Source organism: Stenella coeruleoalba (genome assembly GCF_951394435.1).
Source record: "Stenella coeruleoalba genome assembly, chromosome: 1".
Lineage (NCBI taxonomy): Eukaryota > Metazoa > Chordata > Mammalia > Artiodactyla > Delphinidae > Stenella > Stenella coeruleoalba.
Window position 1 is genome coordinate 177,519,233 of NC_137169.1, and position 24,737 is coordinate 177,543,969.

At 37.7% G+C, this 24,737-nt stretch overlaps 1 protein-coding gene across 1 annotated transcript in view; it reads right to left on the reverse strand.

Moving 5' to 3' along the window:
* TDRD5 (tudor domain containing 5) overlaps positions 1-24,737 on the reverse strand; it is a 92,729-nt gene that overhangs the window by 26,002 nt on the left and 41,990 nt on the right. Inside the window, exons 7-11 of the mRNA XM_079920458.1 lie at positions 17,282-17,435; positions 15,099-15,307; positions 13,391-13,611; positions 10,879-11,091; positions 10,237-10,303 (exon numbers count right to left, since the gene is read on the reverse strand). Coding sequence (XP_079776584.1) covers positions 10,237-10,303; positions 10,879-11,091; positions 13,391-13,611; positions 15,099-15,307; positions 17,282-17,435 — 864 coding nt within the window. The remainder of the gene's footprint in view (positions 1-10,236; positions 10,304-10,878; positions 11,092-13,390; positions 13,612-15,098; positions 15,308-17,281; positions 17,436-24,737) is intronic.

Genomic DNA, 24,737 nt, shown 5'->3' on the forward strand with positions numbered 1-24,737 from the left:
AGGTTTATTCAATAGCAGATTAGGTAGAATTAAAGAGTGTATCAGTAAAGTGGAAGGTGATTTGGAAAAGTTACCCAGAATGCAACACAGAAGACAGAAATATGTAACATACAGAAGAGAGGTTAAAAGATATGGAAGGTAAATTGAGAAGGTTTAACATACTTTTAATTATTCTAGAAAAAGAGAGGCAGAAACAGAGAGAGAGAGAGGGAATATAAATATGAATATGGGGAAATGACAATAATTGAAGAGATAATGGCTGGGAATTAGCCAGATTTAATGAAAAGTAACAATGCACAGATAAAAAGTCCAATGTACCACAAAGTAGGATAAATAAGAATAAATCCACACATAATCATATTAAAACTGAAGAACACGGTTTTCAGACTTCAGAAACATGTTAGAGTGGAAAAACTACCTTTGTCTTCCCCTTTCAATCTACATTCAATGAAACATCCACAACTCAACAAAGGTGTCTCCGCCCAACACAATAGGGCACTGGAGAATTCCACACATCTACACACCCAAAGCTGGGTGTAGTGGAACGCACAGTGGGGGCAAGGGAACCTCAGAGCCCGTGCCTGCAATCCTGGCCCTCCAACTGAGGCAGCGGAGCCCATAGCTTCAGAGAACCCAGTAGCAGCAGGGAAGGTGGTGCACACACTGTGGCCACCTGACCACTCCCGGCACCCATGACCACAGGCAAGTGGGGAGCAGCGGCAGTGGGGCCCGTGACCCTGTTCCTCCAGCATCTGAGGCGCCCATGACCCCTCCTCCCATCCCCCTTCCCCCACAGAAGATCCTGTGTCTCAAGGGATCCCAGACACAAGGAAAGAGCCAACCGTCCTGGTGACGACAGCGGCTCTGGCAGAAGCATGGCAGCAACGACCCTGGTGGCACAAAAAGCAACAAAGAAGGCATAGAGCCACACCTATTACAGGGTAGGTGGAGGCTGAAAAGTGCTAACTCTCAAATATGACCAGAGGCAGCTCAAGGAAGAGAAACCGAAAACTTGTGTGATGGTGCCACCTACCGGAGGGAATTTAACTCCTAACCTGTCATTTAATATTAAATGCACTGGCTCAAGAACACTTCATCAAACAACATGAAGGGCCACAGTGACATGGTACCACAAAAAGACAATGACAATTCTCCAGAAACCAAAGTTATGGAATGTTCCAATTTAACTGATAGCGAATGCAAAATAGCTGTTGTGAAGAAATTCAATGAGCTAAAAGAAAACTCAGAAAGGCAGTTTAATGAGCTCAGGAATAAAATGAATGAACAGAAGGAATACTTTACCGAAGAGACTGAAACTTTAAAAAAGCACCAAACAGAAATTCTGGAGCTGAAGAACTCAATAAATGAGATGAAGAATATATTAGTCTGGGACTAGAGCAGACCATATGGAAGAGAAAATTAGTGAGCTTGAAGATAGAAATCTAGAAATGATACAAGTAGAAGAGGAAAGGGAAGATATTTAAAATGAGGAAATCCTACAAGAGCTCTCCAACTCTTTAAGGACAGGCAACATTAGGATAATGAGCATCCCAGAAGGAGAACAGAGGGAAAAGACAGCAGAGAGATTATTTAAAGAAATAATACAAACCTGGGGAAGAAACTGGATATACAAGCCCATGAAGCTAAGAGAATATCTAATTACCCCTATGCAAAAAGACCTCCTCCAAGACATAATATTAAAATTGTCAAAAGTCAATGACAAAGAATTTTAAAGGCAGCCAGGGAAAAAAGGATGGTGACCTACAAAGGAGCCCCCATTAGGCTACCAGTAGATTCTCAGCAGAAACCCTACAGGCCAGGAGGGAGTGGAATGACATTCTCAAAATACTAAAAGATAAAAACTGTCAGCCATGAATACCCTATTTCAGCAAAGTTATCATTCAGATATGAAGGAGAAACAAAGACTTTCCCAGACCAACAAAAGCTGAAGGAGTTCATCAACACTAGACCTGCCTTACAAAACATGTTGAAAGGAGCTCTTCAACCAGAAAAAAAATGGCAAAAATACAAAAAATTTTGAGCAAAGTAATAACAAGACAGAACTGGAAAACTGCAACTCTCTATCAGAATAGATTTTTAAACACTTTAATAATAAATAGTATAAAATCTAAAGGGAGAAAAAAAAATAAAGCAGAAAAACAAATATAGCTCTCTTAGTCTGATAACAACTCACAACATAAAAAGGGGTAATTTAAGAGAACAAAAACAAATTTTATAGGGGAAGAGGAAAAGGACGGCACTTGTATAGGTAAATGAATATAAAATGCGATCAGCAGAAAATGGACTATTTTAATTGACATGTCTCATACAAACTTCAGGGTAAACACAGAACATAAAAATAGAGCAGAGACACAAAAAACAGCAAAAGAGGAAGCTAAGAAAAATATTTTAGAAAACCACCAAACCAAAATGGCAGACAGAAACACAAGGAAAAAGAAACAATGGGGGAAAAAAAGAAACAATGGGAGATTTAAAGCAACCAGAAAACAAAAGCTAAAAAGCCAACATCCAACTATCAATAATTGCCCTAAATGTAAATACACTAAATTCACCAATCAAAAGACACAGAGTGGCTGGATGGATTACAAAGCAAGACCCAACTAAATGTTCCCTCCAGGAGACTCGTCTCAGCTCTAAATACAAACATAGGCTCAAAGCGAAGGGATGGAAGATGATTCTCCAAGAAAACAGCAGCCAAAAGAAAGTAGATATAGCCATACTCATATCAGGCAAAATAAACTTCAAGTCAGAAAAGGTAACAAGAGACAAAAATGGACAGTATAATAAAGGGGAAAACACATCAAGGAGACGTAACAGCGATTAATATATTTGCACCTAATATAGGAGCACCAAAATATATAAAACAATTATTGACAGACCTAAAGAGAGAAATTGGCAGCAACATGTAATAGTAGAGGACTTTAATAACACCCCACTTACATCTATAGATAGATCATCCAGACAGAAAGTCAACAAGGAAACACTGGCCTTAAATGAAACAACAGACAAGATGAATTTGATAGATTTGTACAGAACATTCATTCCACCCAAATGCAGTAGACTATACATTCTTCTCAAGTGCACATGAAACTTTCTCAAGGATAAACCGTATGTTGGGATGCAAAACAAGTCTCACTAAATTTAAGAAGACTGAAATCATATCAAGTATCTTCTCTGATCACAATGGAATGAAATTAGAAATCAACTACAAGAAGAAAACTAGAAAAGTCACAAATACATGGAAACTGAGCAACATGCTACTGAACAACTATTGGGTCAATGAAGGAATCAAAGAAGAAATAAAAAATTACCTGATGACAAATGAAAATGAAAATACAACATACCAAAATCTATGGGATGCAGCAAAAACATTACAAAGAGGGAAGTTTATAGCAATATAGACCTACCCTTAAGAAACAAGAAAAATCTCAATCTAACCTTACAGCTAAAGAAACTAAAAACAGGGCTTCCCTGGTGGCGCAGTGGTTGAGAATCTGCCTGCCGATGCAGGGGACACGGGTTCGAGTCCGGGTCTGGGAAGTTCCCACATGCCGCGGAGCAACTAGCCCCGTGAGCCACAATTACTGAGCCTGCGCGTCTGGAGCGTGCGCTCCGCAACAAGAGAGGCCACGATAGTGAGAGGCCCGTGCACTGCGATGAAGAGTGGCCCCCGCTTGCCACAACTAGAGAAAGCCCTCGCACAGAAACGAGGAGCCAACACGGCCATAAATAAACAAATAAATAAATAAAATTTGAAAAAAAAAAAAAAGAAACTAAAAACAGAAAAACAAAGGGCAAAGTTAGTAGAATGAAGGAAATAATAAAGATCAGAGCAGAAATACATAAAATAGAGAGTAAAAGGACAGTAGAAAAGATCAATGAACTAAGTGCTGGTTCTTCAAAAACATGAACAAAATTTGACAAACCGTTAGCTAGACTCACCAAGAAAAAAGAGAGAAGGTCCTGATAAATAAAATCAAACAAAAGGCAGAAATAACAACAGATATCACATAAATACAAGATTGTAAAAGAATATTATGAACAGCTATATACCAACAAATTAGACAGTCTAGAAGAAATGAACAAATTCTTAGAATCATACAAACTTCCAAGACTGAATCAGGAAGAAATAGAGAATCCGAATAGACTGATCACTAGCACAGAGACTGAAACAGTAATCAAAAGCTCCCAAAAAAACAAAAGTCCAGGACCAGACAGCTCCACAGGTAAATTCTACCAAACAGTCAAAGAAGATTTAATACCTATCCTTTTCAAACTATTCTATAAAACTGAAGAGAAGGGAACATTTCCTAACTCATTTTAAGAGGCCAACATCACCCTGATACCAAAAGCAGACAAAGACAACATAAAAAAAGAAAATTCAGGCCACTATCTCTAATGAACATAGATGCAAAATCCTCAACAAAATATTAGCAAACTGAATTCAACAGTACATCAAAAAGATCATACTCCATTATTAAGTGGGATTTATTCCACACAAGAATGGTTCAATATTCACAAATCAATCAATGTGAAACACCACATTAACAAAATGAAGGATAAAAGACATATGATCATCTCACTGGATGCAGAAAAGGCATTTGACAAGATTCAAAACCCATTTATGATAAAAACTCTCAATAAAGAGGATACAGAAGGGACATATCCTCAACATAGTAAGGGCCACATATAACAAACCCCCAGCTAACATCACACTCAAAGGAAAAAAATTGAAAGCTATTCCCCTAAGATCAGGAACAAGACCAGGATGCCCGTTCTCGCCACTTTTATTCAACACAGTATTGGAAGTCCTAGCCAGAGCAATCAGGCAAGAAAAAGAAATAAAAGGCATCCAAATTGGAAAGGAAGGGGTAAAACTGTCACTATTTGCAGATGACATGATTTTATATAGAGAAAACCCTGAAGACTCCATCAAAAAACTCTTAGAAATAATAAATGAGTAAAGTAACAGGATACAAAATCAATATATAAAAATTTGTTGCATTTCTATATGCTAACAATGACCTAGCAGAAAGAGAAATTCAGAAAACAATCCCATTTGTAATTGCAACAAAATAAAACATTTAGGAATAAATTTAACCAAAGAGGTGCAAGATCTGTATATTGAAAACTATAGGGACTTCCCTGGTGGTGCAGTGGTTAAGAATCCACCTGCCAATGCAGGGGACACAGGTTTGATCCCTGGTCCAGGAAGATCCCACATGCCGCAGAACGGCTGGGCCCGTGGGCCATGGCCGCCGAGCCTGCGCGTCCGGAGCCTGTGCTCCGCAACGGGAGAGGCCACAACAGCGAGAGGCCCGCGTACCACAAAAAAAAAAAAAAAAAGGGCAGAGGAACAGAATAGATATTTTTCCAAAGAAGACATACGTATGGTCAACAGGTACATGAAAAGATGCTCAACATCACTAATTACTATGGAAATGCAAAACAAAACCATAATAAGATAGCACCTCACACCTGTCAGAACGGCTATTATCAAAAAGGCAAGAAATAAGTGGTGGCAAGGATGTGGAGAAAAAGGGAAACCTGTTGGTGGGAATGTAAATTGGTACCTCCACTATGGAAGACAGTATGGAGAGTCCTCAAAAAATTAAGATTAGAACTATCATATGATCCAGCTATCCCACTTCTGGGTATTTATTCAAAGAATATGAAAACACTGATCTGAAAAGATATCTCAACCCCCATGTTCTTTGGCATTATTTACAATAGCCAAGATATGGAAACAACTGAAGTGCCCATCAACAGACGAATGGTAAAGAAGATGTGGTATATATGTACATAATGGAATACTGCTCAGCTTTAAAAATATATATATAAATGTCTTGCCATTTGCAACAACATGGATGGAATTTGAGCATTTTATGCTAAGTAAAATAAGTCAGATAGAGAAAGAGAACTACCACATGATGCCACTGATGTGGAGTATCAAAAAAACCCGAATAAACAAACAAACAAAAATAAAATAATGTACAAACCAAACCAAACAAAAACAAATACATATATATGGAGAACAGAGTAGTGATTACCAGAGGGGAAGGGGAAGCGGGGAGGGCAAAATGGGTAAAGGGGGTCAGGCCAACTACGGTTACAGATGGAAAATAAATTTTTGGTAGTGAGCACGTGGTAGGGTATCCAGAAGTAGAAATATAACGTTGTACACATGAAACTTATATAATGTTATAAATCAACATTACCTCAATTACAAATAAATAATTTTGTTTCCTAAAGAGTAAATTTACAAGTTTCAATTTCATTAGCAGATAGTTTTAATGCCATCCTGAAATTGTTAAAAGCACAGTATCCTTTGAAAAAATATCCTAGGGCTTCCCTGGTGGCACAGTGGTTAAGAATGTGCCTGCCAATGCAGGGGACACGGGTTCAAGCCCTGGTCCTTTAAGATTCCACATGACGCGGAGCAACTAAGCCTGTGTACCACAACTACTGATCCTGCGCTTGAGAGCCCGTGAGCCACAACTACTGAGGTTGCGTGCCACAGCTACTGAAGCCCGCGCGCCTAGAGCCTGTGCTCTGTAACAAGAGAAGCCACCGCAATGAGAAGCCTGCGCACCGCAACAAAGAGTAGCCCCTGCTCGCCACAGCTAGAGAAAGCCCGTGCACAGCAACAAAGACCCAAAGCAGCCAAAAATAAATAAATAAATATATAAATTTATGAAAAAGAAAGAAAGAAGAGATATCCTGGATTATTGAGGTCTTTCTTCTATACAGATAGCAAATATCTATAAAATAAAAATCTATCCTGCTTTTTAAAAAAGCTGAAGAACACAAGTAACAAATACAAAATTTTAAAAACAGCTACAGACAAAAAGGATATTGCCTTCAAAGGAACATCCATTAGATGGACAGCTGGCTTAAATATCATAAGGGAAACCAGAAGCCAGTGTAATGATACCTTCCACGTAATGAAGATAGTAACTACCAACCTAGAATTCTATACCTACTGAACATATCTTTCAAGAATAAGCACAAAATGATATTTTCAGGTGAACATAACTGAGCTTGCCATCAATAAACCCTTACAAAATGAAATCCTAAAAGATACAGTTCAAATAGAAAGAAAATGTTCCCAGAGGGTTTGAGCAGCAAGACTGAAGAGCTAAGAGACTGAGAAATACGTGACTAAATCTAAATGGATTTGTTATTATTATATGCAGTTATTTTCTTGAGGGGTTAAAAACAATAACGTTAATTACAAAACAAAAATAGATCAGAAGAGGACATTAAAGAAATTCGTGTTCTAATGTCCTTGTATTGCTACACACATATGCTGTACTTCCTAGAGTAATCACTGAAATAACATAGTGGAATGATTAAAAACCTCTTCAAAATAAGGCGTACAAGGTGAGAAAAGTAATAGGTAAGCCAGTGACTTTTCACTAGGGCCACTGGGTTCTCTCCAGTGCTTGCAAAGTTTAGTTGTCATCTAAGGATTTGGGCGGATTTTATATCCGTACAATGATTTTGGAATGCACCCATTCTATGGCTCCCTCCCTTTAAGTATTACACCCTAACTTCTAGCTGTTTTGCTATTCCCAAACAATGTCCTCTAATCCTGCAAGCCAGCAAGGCTGTAGACTGGGGAGTGACCTCAGGAAAGAAGCTGAAAAATTCCTGACTCACCTATTGCGGTTTGACTTCCAAGGGTAGACTTCTACATTTCTGCCTGCTTTAGATTTTGTATATGAGAGTATTAGCTCACCAAACCAGAAAAAAGATATAGAAATAAAGACATGAATGAGATACATTCAGTTAAAAAAATTTATTGAGCACCTACCATGCACCAAACATTGATCTAGGCACTGGAGACACAGTGGTAAATATGACAGACAATATCCCTGATCTCAGGAATTACAATGTTGTATGTGAACAAACAATTAAAATAATACCAGATAGTGTTATAAAGATAAAACAAGGGACTTCCCTGGTGGTCTAGTGGTTAAGAATCTGTCTTGCAATGCAGGGGATGCCAGTTCGATCCCTGGTTGGGGCACTAAGATCCCACATGCCATGGGGCAGAAAGCCCGTGCACCACAACTACTGAGTCCATGTGCTCTGGAGTCCGTGAGCCAAAACTAGAGAGCCCATGTGCCACAACTACTGAGCCCGCACATTCTGGAGCCCATGCACCACAACTAGAGAGCCCGCGTACTGCAACTAATGAGCCTGCACACTCTGGCGCCCGCACGCCACAACTAGAGAGAAGCCCACACACTGCAACGAAGAGCCCGTGTGCCTCAACTAAAGATCGTGCATGCCACAACTAAGACCTGATGCAGCCAATAAAGAAAGAAAGAAAGAAATATTAATGGTACAGATGAACCTATTTGCAGGGCAGACATAGAGAATGCACGGGTGGACACAGTGGGCGAAGGGGAGGGTGGGATGAATTGGGATATTAATTTTGACATACATACACTACTATGTGTAAAATAGATAGCTAGTGGGAACCTGTTGTATAACACAGGGAGCTCAGCCCGGTGCTCTGTGATGGCCTAGGTGGGTGGGATGGGTGGAGGAGGGAGGTCCACGAGGGAGGGGATGTGTGTATTCTTATGGCTGATTCACTTCACTGTGCGACAGAAACTAGCACAACACTGTAAAGCAATTATAGTCCAATTAAAATAAATAAACATTTTTTTTTTTTAAAAAAAAGATAAAACAAAATGATGATGAATGACTGAAGAGGAAGAGTGCACTTTAAATTGACTGGTCAAGGAAATCCTTCTTGGGGAAATAACATTTGGGCTTAAATTTGAATGACAAGAAGGAGCCAACCATGAGAATTCTTTGAATAAGTTATTTCAGTGACCAGCATGGGCAAAAGCCCTAAGGCCAGAAGCAGTTTAGGAAGGAAATTGCAAAGAAAACGAAAAATGGAAGCCACCTGGCTGATATGAGAGTAACGGACATTGGCTATGAGTGGGTCACAAATTTAGCCCTGACCTCCCTGATGGAAGTACTAAAAAGAAACCTAGTCAGGGCTAAAATGCACCCTAGAAAACAATGCTGAGTAGTGACTCGCACAAAAACCATACTTTGCATAATTATTTATAATACTCAAAAATCAGAAGTGGACTGAATTAGTCTAACAATAAAGGGACAGTTAAACAGGCTACAATGCACGTTTAGCTAGATTACTTACGTACCTATTAAAATTGAGAACGATAACATGTAAATGTATTTATGCTATAATGTTGAGTGGAAAATGGAATATAAAATAATATGATTACTATTTTATATAAGCCTAAAAACCCTACAAAACCCTCATCCCCAACATCCAATAAACTAAACTGAAAAACTCATATCAAATTTCTAAATTGAATGCATTTGAATGGTGGCATTACAGATAATGTTTTTTCTTCTTCTTTTCTCTTTATCGTGTTTTTCAGATTAAAAAAAAGTAAGGAATAATCCACGTATATGTTAGCAACTGATAAGTTATTTAGGTTAAACAGACAAATATGGTGTAATAAATGTGTATGGCATGTATAATTAAGAGTTCTGAGGAAAAAACATAAAATTAGGTGCATAACTATAGCTACATAAACCAATGCATCTATATGGATGAAAATGCCTCCTGCTCCATCCCACTCCAATCATCTCCCACCACTAGAGAATTCTTTAAAAAACATATATCTGATTGTGGCAGTTCCCTTTAGTCGCTCCCCAGTCTGGACATTGCGTCCAGACTCCTGCACATGGCTATGGGTCTCCTCCTTAGTTTACTGTCTACTTCTCTGACATCATTTGCCATGCACCAATTCCAGCACATCCTCTATTATGCAGCCAAACAGAACCACTTAAAATTCCTCATATTTGAGATATTTCATGCTGCTCTCCCTCTGCCTGAAACGCCTTTCTTTTCTTGTCTGTCCAGTTGTAGAACTAATCCTCCTTCAAAGTTTCATGCAAATGCCACCTCTAGTATGGGGCCTTCTCTGATTACCCCGAACAGAGACGAGCGCTCTTCCTTTTGCATTTCTACCACACGCTGCAAAATTTTCTAGCAAATATGACACAGCACTATTATTTTTGTCTACGTGCCTATCTTTCATACTGTCTACAATGATTTCTTTGAGGGCTCATTCTATGTTTTATTTTTGTATTCTGAGAACCTAGAATTGTTCTTGGCATCAAATGTTTGCTGATTAAACAGGAAACAAGCAAACATACCTCTACTGGTCTCACCCAAGCCAAAGAACAGGGGATAGCCTGAGCTGGAAGCCTGGTGTAGCAGCACCTGCAACAGATAATCAAATATATGAATAGTTAATCATATTTCAAAACTGCATTTTATGGAATCTCTTATCCACTCCTTGATTTAAGCTTTTCACACCATTTCAGAGTATTTTACTCATGCATTTTAAAATTAATGTCTTACACTTTAAAGTAACCTAAGAAATACACTTGTAAAAACATAATAGTCCTTGAAAACCATGCAATTAAAATATAGGTAGGATATGTATAACTGAAAATAAATAAAATATAGGTAGGAACAGTTCAACCTTCATGCTATATAAATGCAACTCTTCGCATGACCCAAAGAATGATTTTCTTAACATAAGATTGAAATTTAGTCTCATGGTTCATTCAGATTCACGGTCATGTGAAAGAAGACGTGAGAGATTATAATCCAACTGTGATTATAATGACCAAATGACCATTTGCCAAACCTGCACTAAGATGAAAGGGGGTGGAATGGAGGGTAGGATGGAGGGAGAGAGGCAGGAGAAAAGGAAGAGAGATCCTAAGCCCACAGAGTTTCAGCATTACAGCTCAAAACTTAAGTTGTCCTTATTCAGTTTATTAACTCACTTGAGGAACCTCAGGGAGGACTTCTGAACAGTTCCAATATTTCCAAAGTCTGGATAGAACACTTCAACTTCCTGTTTCCCAAGAATTCGATGGATAATGACCCGATACCACCACTTATCCTCAGAAATCCTTACACAACAGAGACGTCCCGGTTGGATAAAATACTCTGGCATGGCATATCGATCAGAAACCAGCTGATTAGAATAACAGCGCCTGCGGAATTCCATAATACACAGAAACCCATAGGGAAAGAAAAAATTAAAGATCATTTTTATTGATGTATCAAGAGCAGCAATGTCTTGGCAAAAAGCAAAGAAAAAAACCCTCACTTTTTCTGATTTGGTAATGCTTATTATTAATACCAATTAATTTTCTTTTTCTTGTCCAAATCCCTTCTCTTTATCAACAAACTTCTTCCAATAGAAACTTACTAAGTGATTATTATGTAACATTATGCCAGGTGTTCTTGGGTGGTAGGTGAGTATATAATGTGGTAAAGTTAGAAAAAAACTTTTGGAGAGATACAAAGTAAATTATTCTTGTATGTGGCACCAATGTAAAAATCAGACATTTGTTGTACATGAATAAATCTAAAGTAACTGAAAATGTAAACATTTTACATAGTGTTTACTAACAAAGGACATGATTTTTCACTAGAGAAAAGATAATTTAGAGCAGTAGCTCTCTAAGTGTAGTTCACAAATCCCTGGGACCCTGATACCCTTTCAAAAAGTTCCTAAGATCAAAGCTATTTTAATATTTTAGTATTATTATGAAAATAGTTATTTGCCCTTTTCACTATGTTAATATTTGCAATGATGCTGTAAAAGCAAGGGTGGGTAAAATTCCCGGTGCCTTTGCTAAATCAAGGCAGTGGCATCCAACTATACTAGTAAACATTTATTTTTCACTGCCATGCATTCACATTAAATAAAAAAGAAAGAAAAAAGAGGCTACTTTCACTTAAGAATATCCTTGATAGGGCTTCCCTCGTGGCGCAGTGGTTGGGAGTCCGCCTGCCAATGCAGGGGACGTGGGTTCGTGCCCCGGTCCGGGAGGATCCCACGTGCCATGGAGCGGCTGGGCCCGTGGGCCATGGCCACTGGGCCTGCACGTCCGGAGCCTGTGTGCCATGGCGGGAGGGGCCGCAGCGGTGAGAGGCCCGCGTGCCGAAAAAAAATAAAAATAAAAAAAATAAGAATGTCCTTGATAAAGCAATAAAAATTATTAAGTTTATTAAATCTCAACCACTGACTATCTTTTCAATATTCTCTGTAACAAAATGCAAGTACAAGTAAAATACTTCCCAAGTTGTCTTAATGAAAAGCACTTTTGCATTTCAGTTGTGAACTGAATGAGCTGCTTTTTGTGTGTGTGTATAGATTTATTTTTACTTGGAAGATGAACTAGACACTATTTTCATGGAATACCATTTTTGCTTGAAAGGTCACTCACAAACTATGTTTATTCAGACTTGCATATTTGCCACACATTTTCTCAAAAATGAAGCAAGCTTGCCACTTCAAGGAAAACATTGACAGTATTTATTGTCAATGATAAAATTCAAAAGCTTTCAAATGAAAATTAGGATTTTGGCAACGCTGCATCCACCACCATAAACATGACAGCTTCCTAATACTTAATACTTTTCTGATGCAATCAGTGATACTATTAATGAATGTGATTTTTTAAAGATATATTGTGTGATGAAACATGTCAACATCCGGAAGATCTATATAACTCAGTGAACCAGTATTTTCCAAAAGACCAACACATGATGTTTTAAAATCGTAGATGGTGGTAAAATTCAGGACCAGTTCCATTGAGTCCACACTGAGAAGTTCCCTATGCTTACTCTAATGTTAAGCTACTGCTGTCTTGAAATTCTTAATACTTTTTAAACAAGGAGTCTTACATTTTAATTTTGGACTGGAGCCTGCAATTACCTAGCTAGTCCTGGATCCATTCAAAGTGCAAAGGCAGAAAATGTATTTTAACATAGTAGAGTTTGAAAAGTTCAAATTCCACACTGAAACTAACTTCAAGAAACTACCACTTGTCAAGTTTCAGTGCACTATCAAAGAGTATTCACAATTTTCTGAAAAGGCTATTAAAATACTCCTTTTCCCAATTATGTATCTGTCAGAGGCCAGATGTTTTCATGTACTTCCACCAAAATAAAGTATTTCAAGAAATTAAAGACAGAAGCAGATACTGAAATCCAACTTTCTTCTAGTATGCCAGATATTAGAGATCTGCAAAAATGTAAAAGAGTGCACTATTGTAATTTTCATAAAAGTTATTTTTCATAAAATGTTATTTATATTCAGAAAAATGAATTTATCGTTATTTTTAAACAATATTTTTTACAGTTTTAATTTCTATATGATAAATATTGATAAACAAAAGTTCTCTTCGGTCCTTAATTTTTAAGAGCCCTGAGACCAAAATGTTTGAGAACTGACTTAGAATGAGATACATGAAAAATACATTGAAAACAACAGATTCCTACCGCATTTCAATCATCATGTCTTCAAGTAACTCTGATGAATCCCTGCTATAGATTCGGATGTAGAATTGACTAGGAGAGATGATACACTCCACAAAGACCCCCACGAGGGTACTGGTACCTAATGGGGGTAGTTTGCATAATTTCTTGTCCCGTACAGCATCAGGTGGGATATCATGATTTGCCATTGCCAAGTTGAGCTGTGATTTCTTAATTTCTACTTGCTACAAGTTAAAAAAAAATCAAAGAAACCACTATAAATCTTTGAGTAACATTTCAAACTCTATGACAACGTTTCTTAAAATATATTTCATGAGTCACCTTTATCAGAATCACCTGGCAAATAATAAAAATGAAAATTCTTAGGCTTTAGCCCAGACTCACTCACTAGAAGTGAGGCCCAAAATTATGCCTTTAAAAAAATTCCCTAGGTGATCCTTACCTACATTAAAATATTAAAAGTACTGTCTTACGATATTAGGTAAAGAGTGAAAAGTGTGTCACACAACTGCCATATATAAAATTGAAAACATCGTACTTCAAATACTTAGGCTGAACTAAGAGTCTCATCCTACCCAGTTCTACCAACAAAGGCAACTTTAAAGAATGGATTAAATTTCAGGGCTTCCCTGGTGGCACAGTGGTTAAGAATTTGCCTGCCATTGCAGGGGACACGGGTTCGAGCCCTGGTCTGGGAAGATCTAACATGCCATGGAGCAACTAAGCCCTTGTGCCACAACTAATACTCAAAATTTTTAAGTACTTTATACTTTTAAGGCTTAATACTGAACCTGCGCTCTAGAGCCTGTGAGCCACAACTACTGAGCCCACGGTGCCACAACTACTGAAGCCCGCGTGCCTAGAGCCCGTGCTCCGCAACAAGAAAAGCCACTGCAAGGAGAAGCCCGCGCACTGCAACGAAAAGTAGCCCCCACTCGCCGCAACTAGAGAAAGCCCGCACGCAGTGACGAAGACCCAACACAGCCAAAAATAAATAAATTTATTTTAAAAAAAGAATGGATTAAATTTCAGACTAGTCTTCCGATCAAAAATACGGTTTCTCAAACACTCTCATTCTCAAATATATTATTTTCCTTCAGGCCTTTCTACTGTCCTCTAGAAAATATAACAGGCTCTCCAAACAAAATGTTTTCCTTCCATGAAAGAAGCCAGGTGTAAAGGGCAGAAGGCAAGAAGAGTAAGCAATTAATTCCTTAGTAACTACAAAATAAGTAATAGGAGATGAGAATACAAAAAGGGAGAAGTGTGTGTGGAGATATAATAAAGGAGAAAAACAATAAAAGCACCCTCTAACTGAGGCTAGGTGCAGGGGCAACCTGCAGCAGTGCTGAGGCATCCAGCTACAATAGAGCTCCTCAATTCTCCCCTCAAAAGTCCTGGAGGGTTGTGAAGCCTACTGAAACACATGGACAGAGAATCAGCAATGTTATCCTGAAACAACTGTTAAATCTTCGAAGACAACTGAAAAGCCTGAAATGAGACTCAAGGAAAGCTAGTTATACAAAAGGCTGAAAACCAGAATAAATGCTGCATAAGGTGACTTCAGACCAAAGTTCTGGTCTAGCCTAAGAAATCATACATCTAGAAATAAGACCTTTCTCAAACAGCATTTTTGTCTAAAGAAACATTCATTCAGTTACTTTCCATAATGCTGAATCTCCAGGGCACACAGCTATCAAACCTTACTCACCAGCTGTAAAGGCTTTACCACCAGATTAGGCTTCTTGCAAATCTTCTCTTCTGGCTCTTTGTGATTTTCTGAAGGGCAATCCTGTGTAGTCTCCTTGATAACAGTAGTAGACAGTGAATTTCTAGGGGGACTGGACACACAAGCTTTGGCTTCTATTTTCTTATCTGATTGAACGAAACATGAATTTCTGACTGATGACACAGCTCCATCTGAAATGACCAATAGAGGAGCCTATGTATATCTATTAAAATAATTTGGAAACTGTTAATAAGCACATTCTATGTGCCAGGCACTGGGCAGATAATGAGAGATGAGAGATATGAACCTGTCTTTGCAGACCTTTCAGTATGGAGAGATGTAACAGAAGTTCCAGATGGGAACAAATCTTACGTTATTTATGTTGGGGGGGGCAAGTCTGATAAGGTTTTTTTAACTTTGGTGAAAGGTTTTATTTTACAACATCCTGATTTCAATTTATTTCTTGTTCAGCTTTAGCTGTGAACATTCATTTGTTGCTTAATGTACAATGTATGTGACTACTTAATAGTCCATAATACAATGCCTTAATTTTTAGGGAATTCCCAAACCAATCACATATTTTGACCATACAATCATACAAATTTACACGAGTATGATGATTATAGGAGGCTGACACATTAAAACAGACCCCAGATAGACATAAAACCATAGTGGCTCCTAAAGAAATAAACTAGTAACTGTACAAAGATGTAGGTACAAGAATATTTATCCCTGTATTTTTTATAATGATAAAAAAATGGATACTCTCTACATGTCCATTGACAGGAGACTGGTTAAATAAACTATAATACAGTTACATAAAATAATTATATGCAGTCAAAAAGGAAGAAATAAACTTGTATATGCTGTTATAGAAAATTACCTCTATGAAGTATAAAAAGCAAGGACTTATATAATGTTTATACAATACTGTTTTGTGGAAGAAAATTATACATATGATAAATAATTATAGAGAAGAGGTCCAGAAAAAAAACACTAAAACTATCACTACTAGTTACTACCTCTGCATTGCTGGAATTGTTTAAACAAGCAAATACTGCTTTTGTAATTTTTTTCTAAGTGCAGCTAGGCTCACATATACATTTTAAAAAGTCTGGAAGGCTATATAAAAATTCTAATGGCAGTTTTGGTGGGAGTAAAATGTAGAGAAATATTCACTTTCAACTTTTTACTCATCTGTGCTATCTGAATTTTTTAGAATGAATGTAATTTATTTTAATCAGAAAAATCAATAAAGATACATTTACATTTTGTAAAAAAAAAACCCACAGCTGTCCACTTTAGCCACTTGTAGAAACTTATCAAAATATAAGTATCATACTGTACTATAGATGGCAAGACATTACCATTATGGGAATTGAGGAAAGAGTATATGGGATCTCTCTGTGTTCGTTCTTAATAACTGCAAGTGAACCTACAATAACCTCAATAAAAATTTCAAAAGAAAAAAACCACTAAGCCAAACAAAAACAAAAGTCAATTGCCCTAAATGCAATGTGATATCCTGGAGTAGATCCAGAAACAGAAAAAGAACAAAACTGATAAAATCGGAATAGACTCTGGAGTTTAGTAAATAGCAGTGTACCAATGTTAATTTCTTAGTTTTGATAAACATATCATGGTAATGTAAGATGTTAAAATTAGGGGGAAACTGGATGAAGGGCATATGAGAACTCTGTACTTTCTTTGCAACTTTTCTATAAACCTAAAATTATCTCAAAATAAAATGTTGTTTTTTTTAAATTACAACTGCTGAGTCTCAATGCACACCCATTTATTCTGAACGTCCATATATTTCTAAGAACCTCCATATATTTCTAAAAAGAGTTAAGAACCACTGAACTATCTAGAGCTTCCCCCTCAGAACACCATTTCAGAAAATTTATTTCTTCAGAATTATTAAAAAATCTGGACAATGAATAAAGTAAACTTTAAAAACTCAGATTTTAATACAGTAACCTCATTGCAACATATATCACCAGAAAGGAGGTCATTATATACAATACATTTCCAAGGCTAATGTGTGATCTGTTTGGTTGATGTGGTTACAATAACGCCTATTTATATAACCAGTGCTTTCTTTTTCCTTGTTCTTACAGAGACAATTAAAAATCAGGTTTGCATCATATTGTAATTCAACTCACCAGGTGGTAGAGGCTTCATATCAGCATCAAACACCAGCAAGTCTTGTTCTCCTTCCCTGAACTCAACATGGAGAATGTCACTAAGAGCTCCAACAAGCTCGGTCACATTTAAGAAGCCCAGATTTTTGGGTGAAAGTTGCTCTTTAAAAATTACCTGTCACCAAAGCAAAACCAAAAACCAAAAAAAAAAACAAAACAAGAATATAACATATACAGATGCCCATGGACAATGCTTTAATTTGGACTTAGTCAAACTAAATTTGTAAGGGTGAATTAACTCAGGCATTACAACAAACCCTTGCTTCCATGCAAGTATAATACAAACCAAGAGACCTATAATCCCTCACCATAAACTTCTAGGCCAACTTCAAGTTCCTTTTACAGCATATGTTAAATTGAAAAGAAAATTAAGGGACATTTTTACCTCTCATTTTACACAGTCTGATTATAAAGCAAAAAGTCTTTTTTAAAAAAGAGGGGAACACACAAAATACAAAAATCATAATAAAACTTGATATTTCTCTATTTTCAGAGAAACAGTATTTACTACCACTTTCCACATGCAATAAAATACTATTTTTAAACATTTCCTTAAAATTTTTGTTTATTATTTCACCCTGGAAGTTGGGATAAATAGGCAGGTGTCTATGTATTTCCTATAACTGTCTGATTTTCTCGCCTTGGAAAAGAAGAACTATACCAAATACAGATAGAAGAGAATATATATAAGATAGATAACAAGTATGTTTGGTTTAAACTGCACAGTGAATTGGTAAGTTTGCCCTTGTTATTAAAGACGTCCCATTAAAATGTCTGAATTCTTAAACTTTTGTCTCCATAACCAAGGTAAAGCAGCAGAGCTAACCGTAGTTCTTGCTCTCTTCCTCTTGACTAGGTGTTAGTAGGAAATAAATCCCTGCTCTGACTTAATCACCTTGGGGAAGACCAACAGGAACACAGAGGGCAAACAGTTCTAAAGGATTGACCCTTGACAAAGGGTGGGATTTCTGCAGTGCATACTTCTTGTTGGTGTAGTAATGTTCTGAGACCCAACTCAACTCTTTATTGACTTCTCCCAGGACACTTGTAAAAATGGGGCCCAGCGTCAGTCAAGTCACGGTTTAAAGGGTCATTAGTATCACATCTATAGCCAATCACAGATATCCCAAGAGAGAAAGAACTGGTAGAGGACAGAAGAAGGGTGGTGGTGAGTTAGATTTGGTACTTCTACTTACTTCCTTGTACATTACACATTATGGCTTCTTTTCTTTTTATGTTCATTAGTCTAATGGTTTCTTTACCTCCTCGGTAAGTGCCCAGTACTATGAATGTGCAATTCAGCTGAACACATGACTAGGTTGGGAAGGATTCTTTTTAATGTAAGTTATCAATTTTTTGAATAAGTGATATTCAGAAGTTTTGAAAAGGTACACAGCAAAAACTTAGTCTCCAGCCCACTCCCATCCCTCAGTTGACCAGGAGATCACCTCCTTGGAGGTAACCATTACTACTAGTTTCTTATGCAAACCATCACCAGCAGATTCTTGTGAAACTTTCCAGAAACTGTCAAAACTTGAACATGCATCATGCTTCAACATAATAGATTACACCTGTTGTATTTTTTATGAATTAATACGGAGGTAATTCCAAATCCTTATATGAAACACAGTTGAGTAATCTTATCTCAGAAGCAGTTTCTTTTAGTAAGTTAGTTTGGTCCATCCATTGATATGTCAAATACACTGCCCTAGGTCCTTTGTTATGCTATCTTCTTAATATACTCCCAACCATAAGCAAGAAAGTAATTGGTGTGTATTTCTACTCCCACTCTCTTACTTCTCTTCCATCTCCAATCCATTCTGGTTGTTTTATTTTTTCCTTAGAGTTTATATTTATGCCTTCAAATATATGTATATATCCTATTACATGATTTCATTTCCTCATGGAGTAGATTTTGTAGATGATACACTCATAGTGCAAACACTTTATTTTCTGCAAATTGGCAGCTGGACCCAGCGGCTTGATCAGACTCATGCTCCACCCCTATGACAAGACTATTGGTGATGCCATGTTCTAAAAAGAGGCACATATAATGTCTGGTTGTCTTTTTTTTTTCTTCTTGGTGTTGTTAGGAGCCATTACTGGTCGATGCGTGATCTACTATTTTATTGAGAGGCTTAACATAGTGATATTCTAATTCTATAAATTCTTTTTTGTTATTTAGTTGGAATATTTTATAGAGATATGCTCCCCTCATCTGCTATTTGGTTAACCAGTCCTACGAGTTCATTCAGGAAAGTGAGGTAAGTGACTGGCTCTTTCTCTTTATTTACCATTTTCTAAGGTAATGCATTGGTTCTCTATCATCTTCCATGATAACCAATTAGCATTTTTCTTTTTTAATTAATTTATTTATTTAGCAGGGGCTACTCTTTGTTGCGGTGCGCGGGCTTCTCATTGCGGTGGCTTCTCTTGCTGAGGAGCATGGGCTCTAGGCACGCGGGCCCAGCAGTTGCAGCATGTGGGCTCAGCAGGTGTGGCTCGCAGGCTCTAGAGCGCAGGCTCAGTAGTTGTGGCACACAGGCTTAGTTGCTCTGCAGCATGTGGGATCTTCCCGGACCAGGGCTCGAACCCATGTCCCCTGCATTGGCAGGTGGATTCTTAACCACTGCGCCACCAGGGAAGCCCACCAATTCGTTTTTTTTTTTTTTTTTTTTTTTTCTTTTTTCTTGCGGTACGCGGGCCTCTCACCGCCGTGGCCTCTCCCGCCGCGGAGCACAGGCTCCGGACGCGCAGGCTCAGCGGCCATGGCTCACGGGCCCAGCCGCTCCGCGGCATGCGGGATCCTCCCGGACCGGGGCACGAACCCGCGTCCCCTGCATCGGCAGGCGGACTCCCAACCACTGCGCCACCAGGGAAGCCCCACCAATTCGTTTTTAATATCATATGAACTCATAGAATTAAACATATTTGATGGGCTTCAAACCACTGCAATTATTATCCTTATTGAAACCTGAAATAACACTTCACATGGATTCCTAAGCCCTTCTAATGTGAACCTAGTCTTTAATAGTCCTTGCTGGTCCAGGTTCAATTTATGCAATTAGAAATCCTTGTACATACAATTAAAATTATCTCATAATTACCCCCATATATCCCATAATAATAATAATTTTTTTTTTATTTTTATTTTTTGCGGTTCACGGGCCTCTCACTGTTGTGGCCTCTCCCGTTGCAGAGCACAGGCTCCGGACACGCAGGCTCAGCAGCCATGGCTCACGGGCCTAGCTGCTCCGCGGCATGTGGGATCTTCCCGGACCGGGACACGAACCCATGTCCCTTGCATCGGCAGGAGGACTCTCAACCACTGCGCCACCAGGGAAGCCCTCCCATAATTGTTAATATGCTCTATATCAGGGGTGCCCAACCCCCGGGTGGCATACTGGTACTGGTCTGCGGCCTGTTAGGAACAGGGCCGCACAGCAGGAGGTTAGCGGCCGGCGAGCCAGCAAAGCTTCATCTGCTGCTCCCCACTGATCGCATTACCGCCTGAACCATGCCCACCCCCGATCTGTGGAAAAACTGTCTTCTACAAAACTGGTCCTTGGTGCCAAAAAGGTTGGGGACTGCTGCTCTATATCACATTACTCAGTAGTCTCAGAAAAACAGTACTCACACTACCATCACCAGTATAATTAATAAAAGCAGTTTACATTTTTTTCCTATGCTCACCCCTTCTCTTTCTACCATTTTGTGTAACTGTCCTTTATATTGTCAGAGTATATAGCCATTATATACTATATTCTCTTCTTTCTAACCCTCATTTGGTCTTAGTTTTATAAGTGGTGCTCATGTTCAGTTCTTTTGTTGCTGTCCCTCAAGTGATTTTGGTTACCTGAAGTTCATTCTTCAGTAGACCCCTTGAGGTCTCATGGGAACAATGGTTCTTCAATTCTTGCATGGCGGCAATAGCTTGTCTAGTTCTGTATAGCTGAAAGTCAATTTTGCTAGCCATAAAATCCTTGGCTCACATTTTTTTTCCTTGAGTGTTTAAAATATGTTATTTTTTAAAATCCCTTTTCTTCTAAACATGAGAACGTTTAGAAGAACACTGAAGGGGGCTTCCCTGCTGGTGCAGTGGTTGAGAGTCTGCCTACTGATGCGGGGGGCATGGGTTTGTGCCCCGGTCCGGGAGGATCCCGCATGCCGCGGAGCGGCTGGGCCCGTGAGCCATGGCCGCTGAGTCTGCGCATCCGGAGGCTGTGCTCCGCAACGGGAGAGGCCACAACACTGAGAGGCCCGCGTACCGCAAAAAAAAAAAACACTGAAAATGTTCTATAACCTAATTTTGTCTCCTTTATAGGTCACTTGTTCATTTGTTCAAAGGACTATTTTTTTCTTTAAGTCACTGGTTCATTTGTTCAAAGGATTATTTTTTTCTTTAAGTCCAATAATTTGGTGTTTGTCATTCTGGGTTGATATTCTCAGGTATGCAGTGTGTTCTCTCAATATATAATTTCAAGTCTTCCATTTCAGTAAAGTTCACTCAAATTATAGTTTTCAACATTTGTTCTGTTCCATCATTGGTTTTATTTCATACGTTGGCTCTTCTCTGCCTGTTTTCAATGCCTGTTACTTTCGCTTCAATCTTTCCTGTTCATTTTTTCCTAGTATTTTCTTATGAAAATTTTTAAACACAGGAAAAGGTGAAAGACTTGGACAGTGAACATCCGCCACCTAGGTTATATAATTATTAGTATTCTGCTATATTTCCTTTATCATCTATATAGCCATCTACCTACCAAACCATCTTACCTTTTTTATGCATTTCAACACGAGCTGCAGACATCAGTACCCTTTACCCCAAAATATGTCAGTATGCACATAATTAACTGAGTTCAATATCTGTTAGTTTTTAAACATAAAATTTACATACACTGAAATGTATAAAACTTAAGTTTATCATTCAATTAGCTTTGATAAATGCACACTGTGTGCCGCAAACTCACATTTAAGATATAAAACATTTTCATCACTCAGCAAGTTCTTTCTTTCCCAGATAAAACCAACTCTCTTTTTCCACCATAAATTAGCTTTGGCTATCCTAGCAACTCAAATAGAAGGTATCCTACACTGTGTACTCTTCTGTTCAGCAGCAAGCGTTTCTCAAATTCATCCATGTTGGTTCATCTATCAGTAGTTGATTTATTCTTAATGCTGAATAGTACTTCATTGTAAGAATATACCACAGGGCTTCCCTGGTGGCGCAGTGGTTGAGAGTCCGCCTGCCGATGCAGGGGACACGGGTTCGTGCCCTGGTCCGGGAAGATCCCACATGCCGCAGAGCGGCTAGGCCCGTGAGCCATGGCCGCTGGGCCTGTGCGTCCGGAGCCTGTGCTCCGCAACGGGAGAGGCCACAACAGTGAGAGGCCTGCGTACCGCCAAAAAAAAAAAAAAAAGAAGAATATACCACAATTTCTTTATTCATTTTCGTACTAATAAATAATAGAGTTGTCTCCAGTTGTGGCTATTAAGCATAAAGCTGTTACAAATATTACTGTACAAGTCTTTTGGGGGAACAGAGGCTTTGATTTCTCTTGAATAAATAATTCTGGATCAAAGAGTATAATTCTGGATCAAAGAGTAAATATACATTTATTTTATAACAAACTGTCAGAACATTTTCCAAAGTAGTACCATTTTATACTTGAACCAAAAACGTATGAGTTTACTAGCATTTGTGTTTATTAATCACTCATACATCTACATTTGTGAAGTGTCTGTTCAAATCTTTCTTTAACGGAGCTGTTTGGCTTTCTGTAACGGAGATATAGAAGGTTCTCTATGTATTCTGGATATGAGTCCTTTTTCAAATGTATGATTGTATATATTTCTTCCCAGTCTGTGGTCTGCCTTTTAATTTTTAAATGGAGTCTCCTAAATAGTAAAATTTTGATAAAGTCTCATTATCAATTTTCTTTTAAATGATTATTGCTTTCTATGTTCTAAGAAACTCTTAAATATCCCCAGATCGTAAATAAAGTTTTCTTCTAGAAACTTTAATTTTGAATTTTTCCCATTTATGCCTATGATATATCTCTAATTTTTGTACATGGTGTGAGGTTGGGGTTGAGATTCTTTTTTTTTCCCACATAAGTAGTTGTTCCAGCATCATTTGTTGAAAAAATTTTCCTGTCCCTACTGAATTCCTTTGGCATCTCCATCAAAAATCACTTGAGTGCATAAGAACTGAACTCCTTATGTGCTCTCATATATGACAAACTTATGGATTTGCCAGTATTTACAAATAGCCTACAAGAATTATGATGGAGACAATACTGAATCTATAGATTAATAACAATACTAAGCTTCTTACCCATGAGTGTTACAGCTCTCCATTTAGTCTTCTTTAATTTCTCTCAGCAATGTTAGTATTTTTCAGTACAGATGTCTTATGTTTCTTTGTTAGACTTATTTTCAAGTAATTTCACACTATTGTAAATAGAATTTTAAAAATTTCATTTTCCAATTGTTTGCTGCCTCCATATGGAAATATAAGATTTTTATATTCATCTATATATTATTTTTATTATTAATCTATATAATTAATATACAACTTTTTTATATTCTTAACTTTGGCCTTAATAAATTCACTTATTAGTTCTAATAGCTTTTCATGGATTCCTTAGTACATTCTATGTAGACAATCATGTTTTCTACAAATAATGACAGTGTCACTACTTCAAGTTTTTGTGCCTATTTTTTTCTTATTTTATTACACTGTCTAGGACCTCCAGTAAAACACTGAATTAAAGCCATGCGAATGGACATGGTAGCCCTGATTTTAGGGGGAAAGTGTCCAGTGTCTTACTATTAAGTATGACAAGCATAGGTTTTTCATAGCTATCCTTTACCAGGTTGAGGAAGTTCTATTCTATTCCTATTTTTCTGAGAGTTTTGATTACAAATGGGTATTAAATTTTGGTAATTCTTTTTCTGCATCTACTACAATGATCATATGGTTTTCTTCCTTATTCTGTTAACACGGTGAATTATGTTAATTCCTTTTGAAATGTTACTCCAACCTTGTATTGCTGGGGGAAAATACCCTCTTGTTCACATATTGCTGGATCCAATTTACTATTATTTTGTAATATTTTTTATGCTATGTTATGATAAACATGATCTAATTGGGTTTTTTTGTAATGTCTATGGCAAGTTTTGGTAGCAGGATAATGTATTCATAGAAAATACTCCCCAACTCATTCTATTTTATGAAAGAAACAATGTATGATTAATATAATTTCCTCCTTAAAAGTTTGACAGAATTCACCAATAAAACCATATGGGCCTGCAGTTTTTTCTCCTTCTCCCTTCTTTTGTGGAGAGGTGTTTTTCTTTCTTTTGTTTTTTTTAAATAACAAAAATCCATTTCTTGATACTTACAGGGATATTA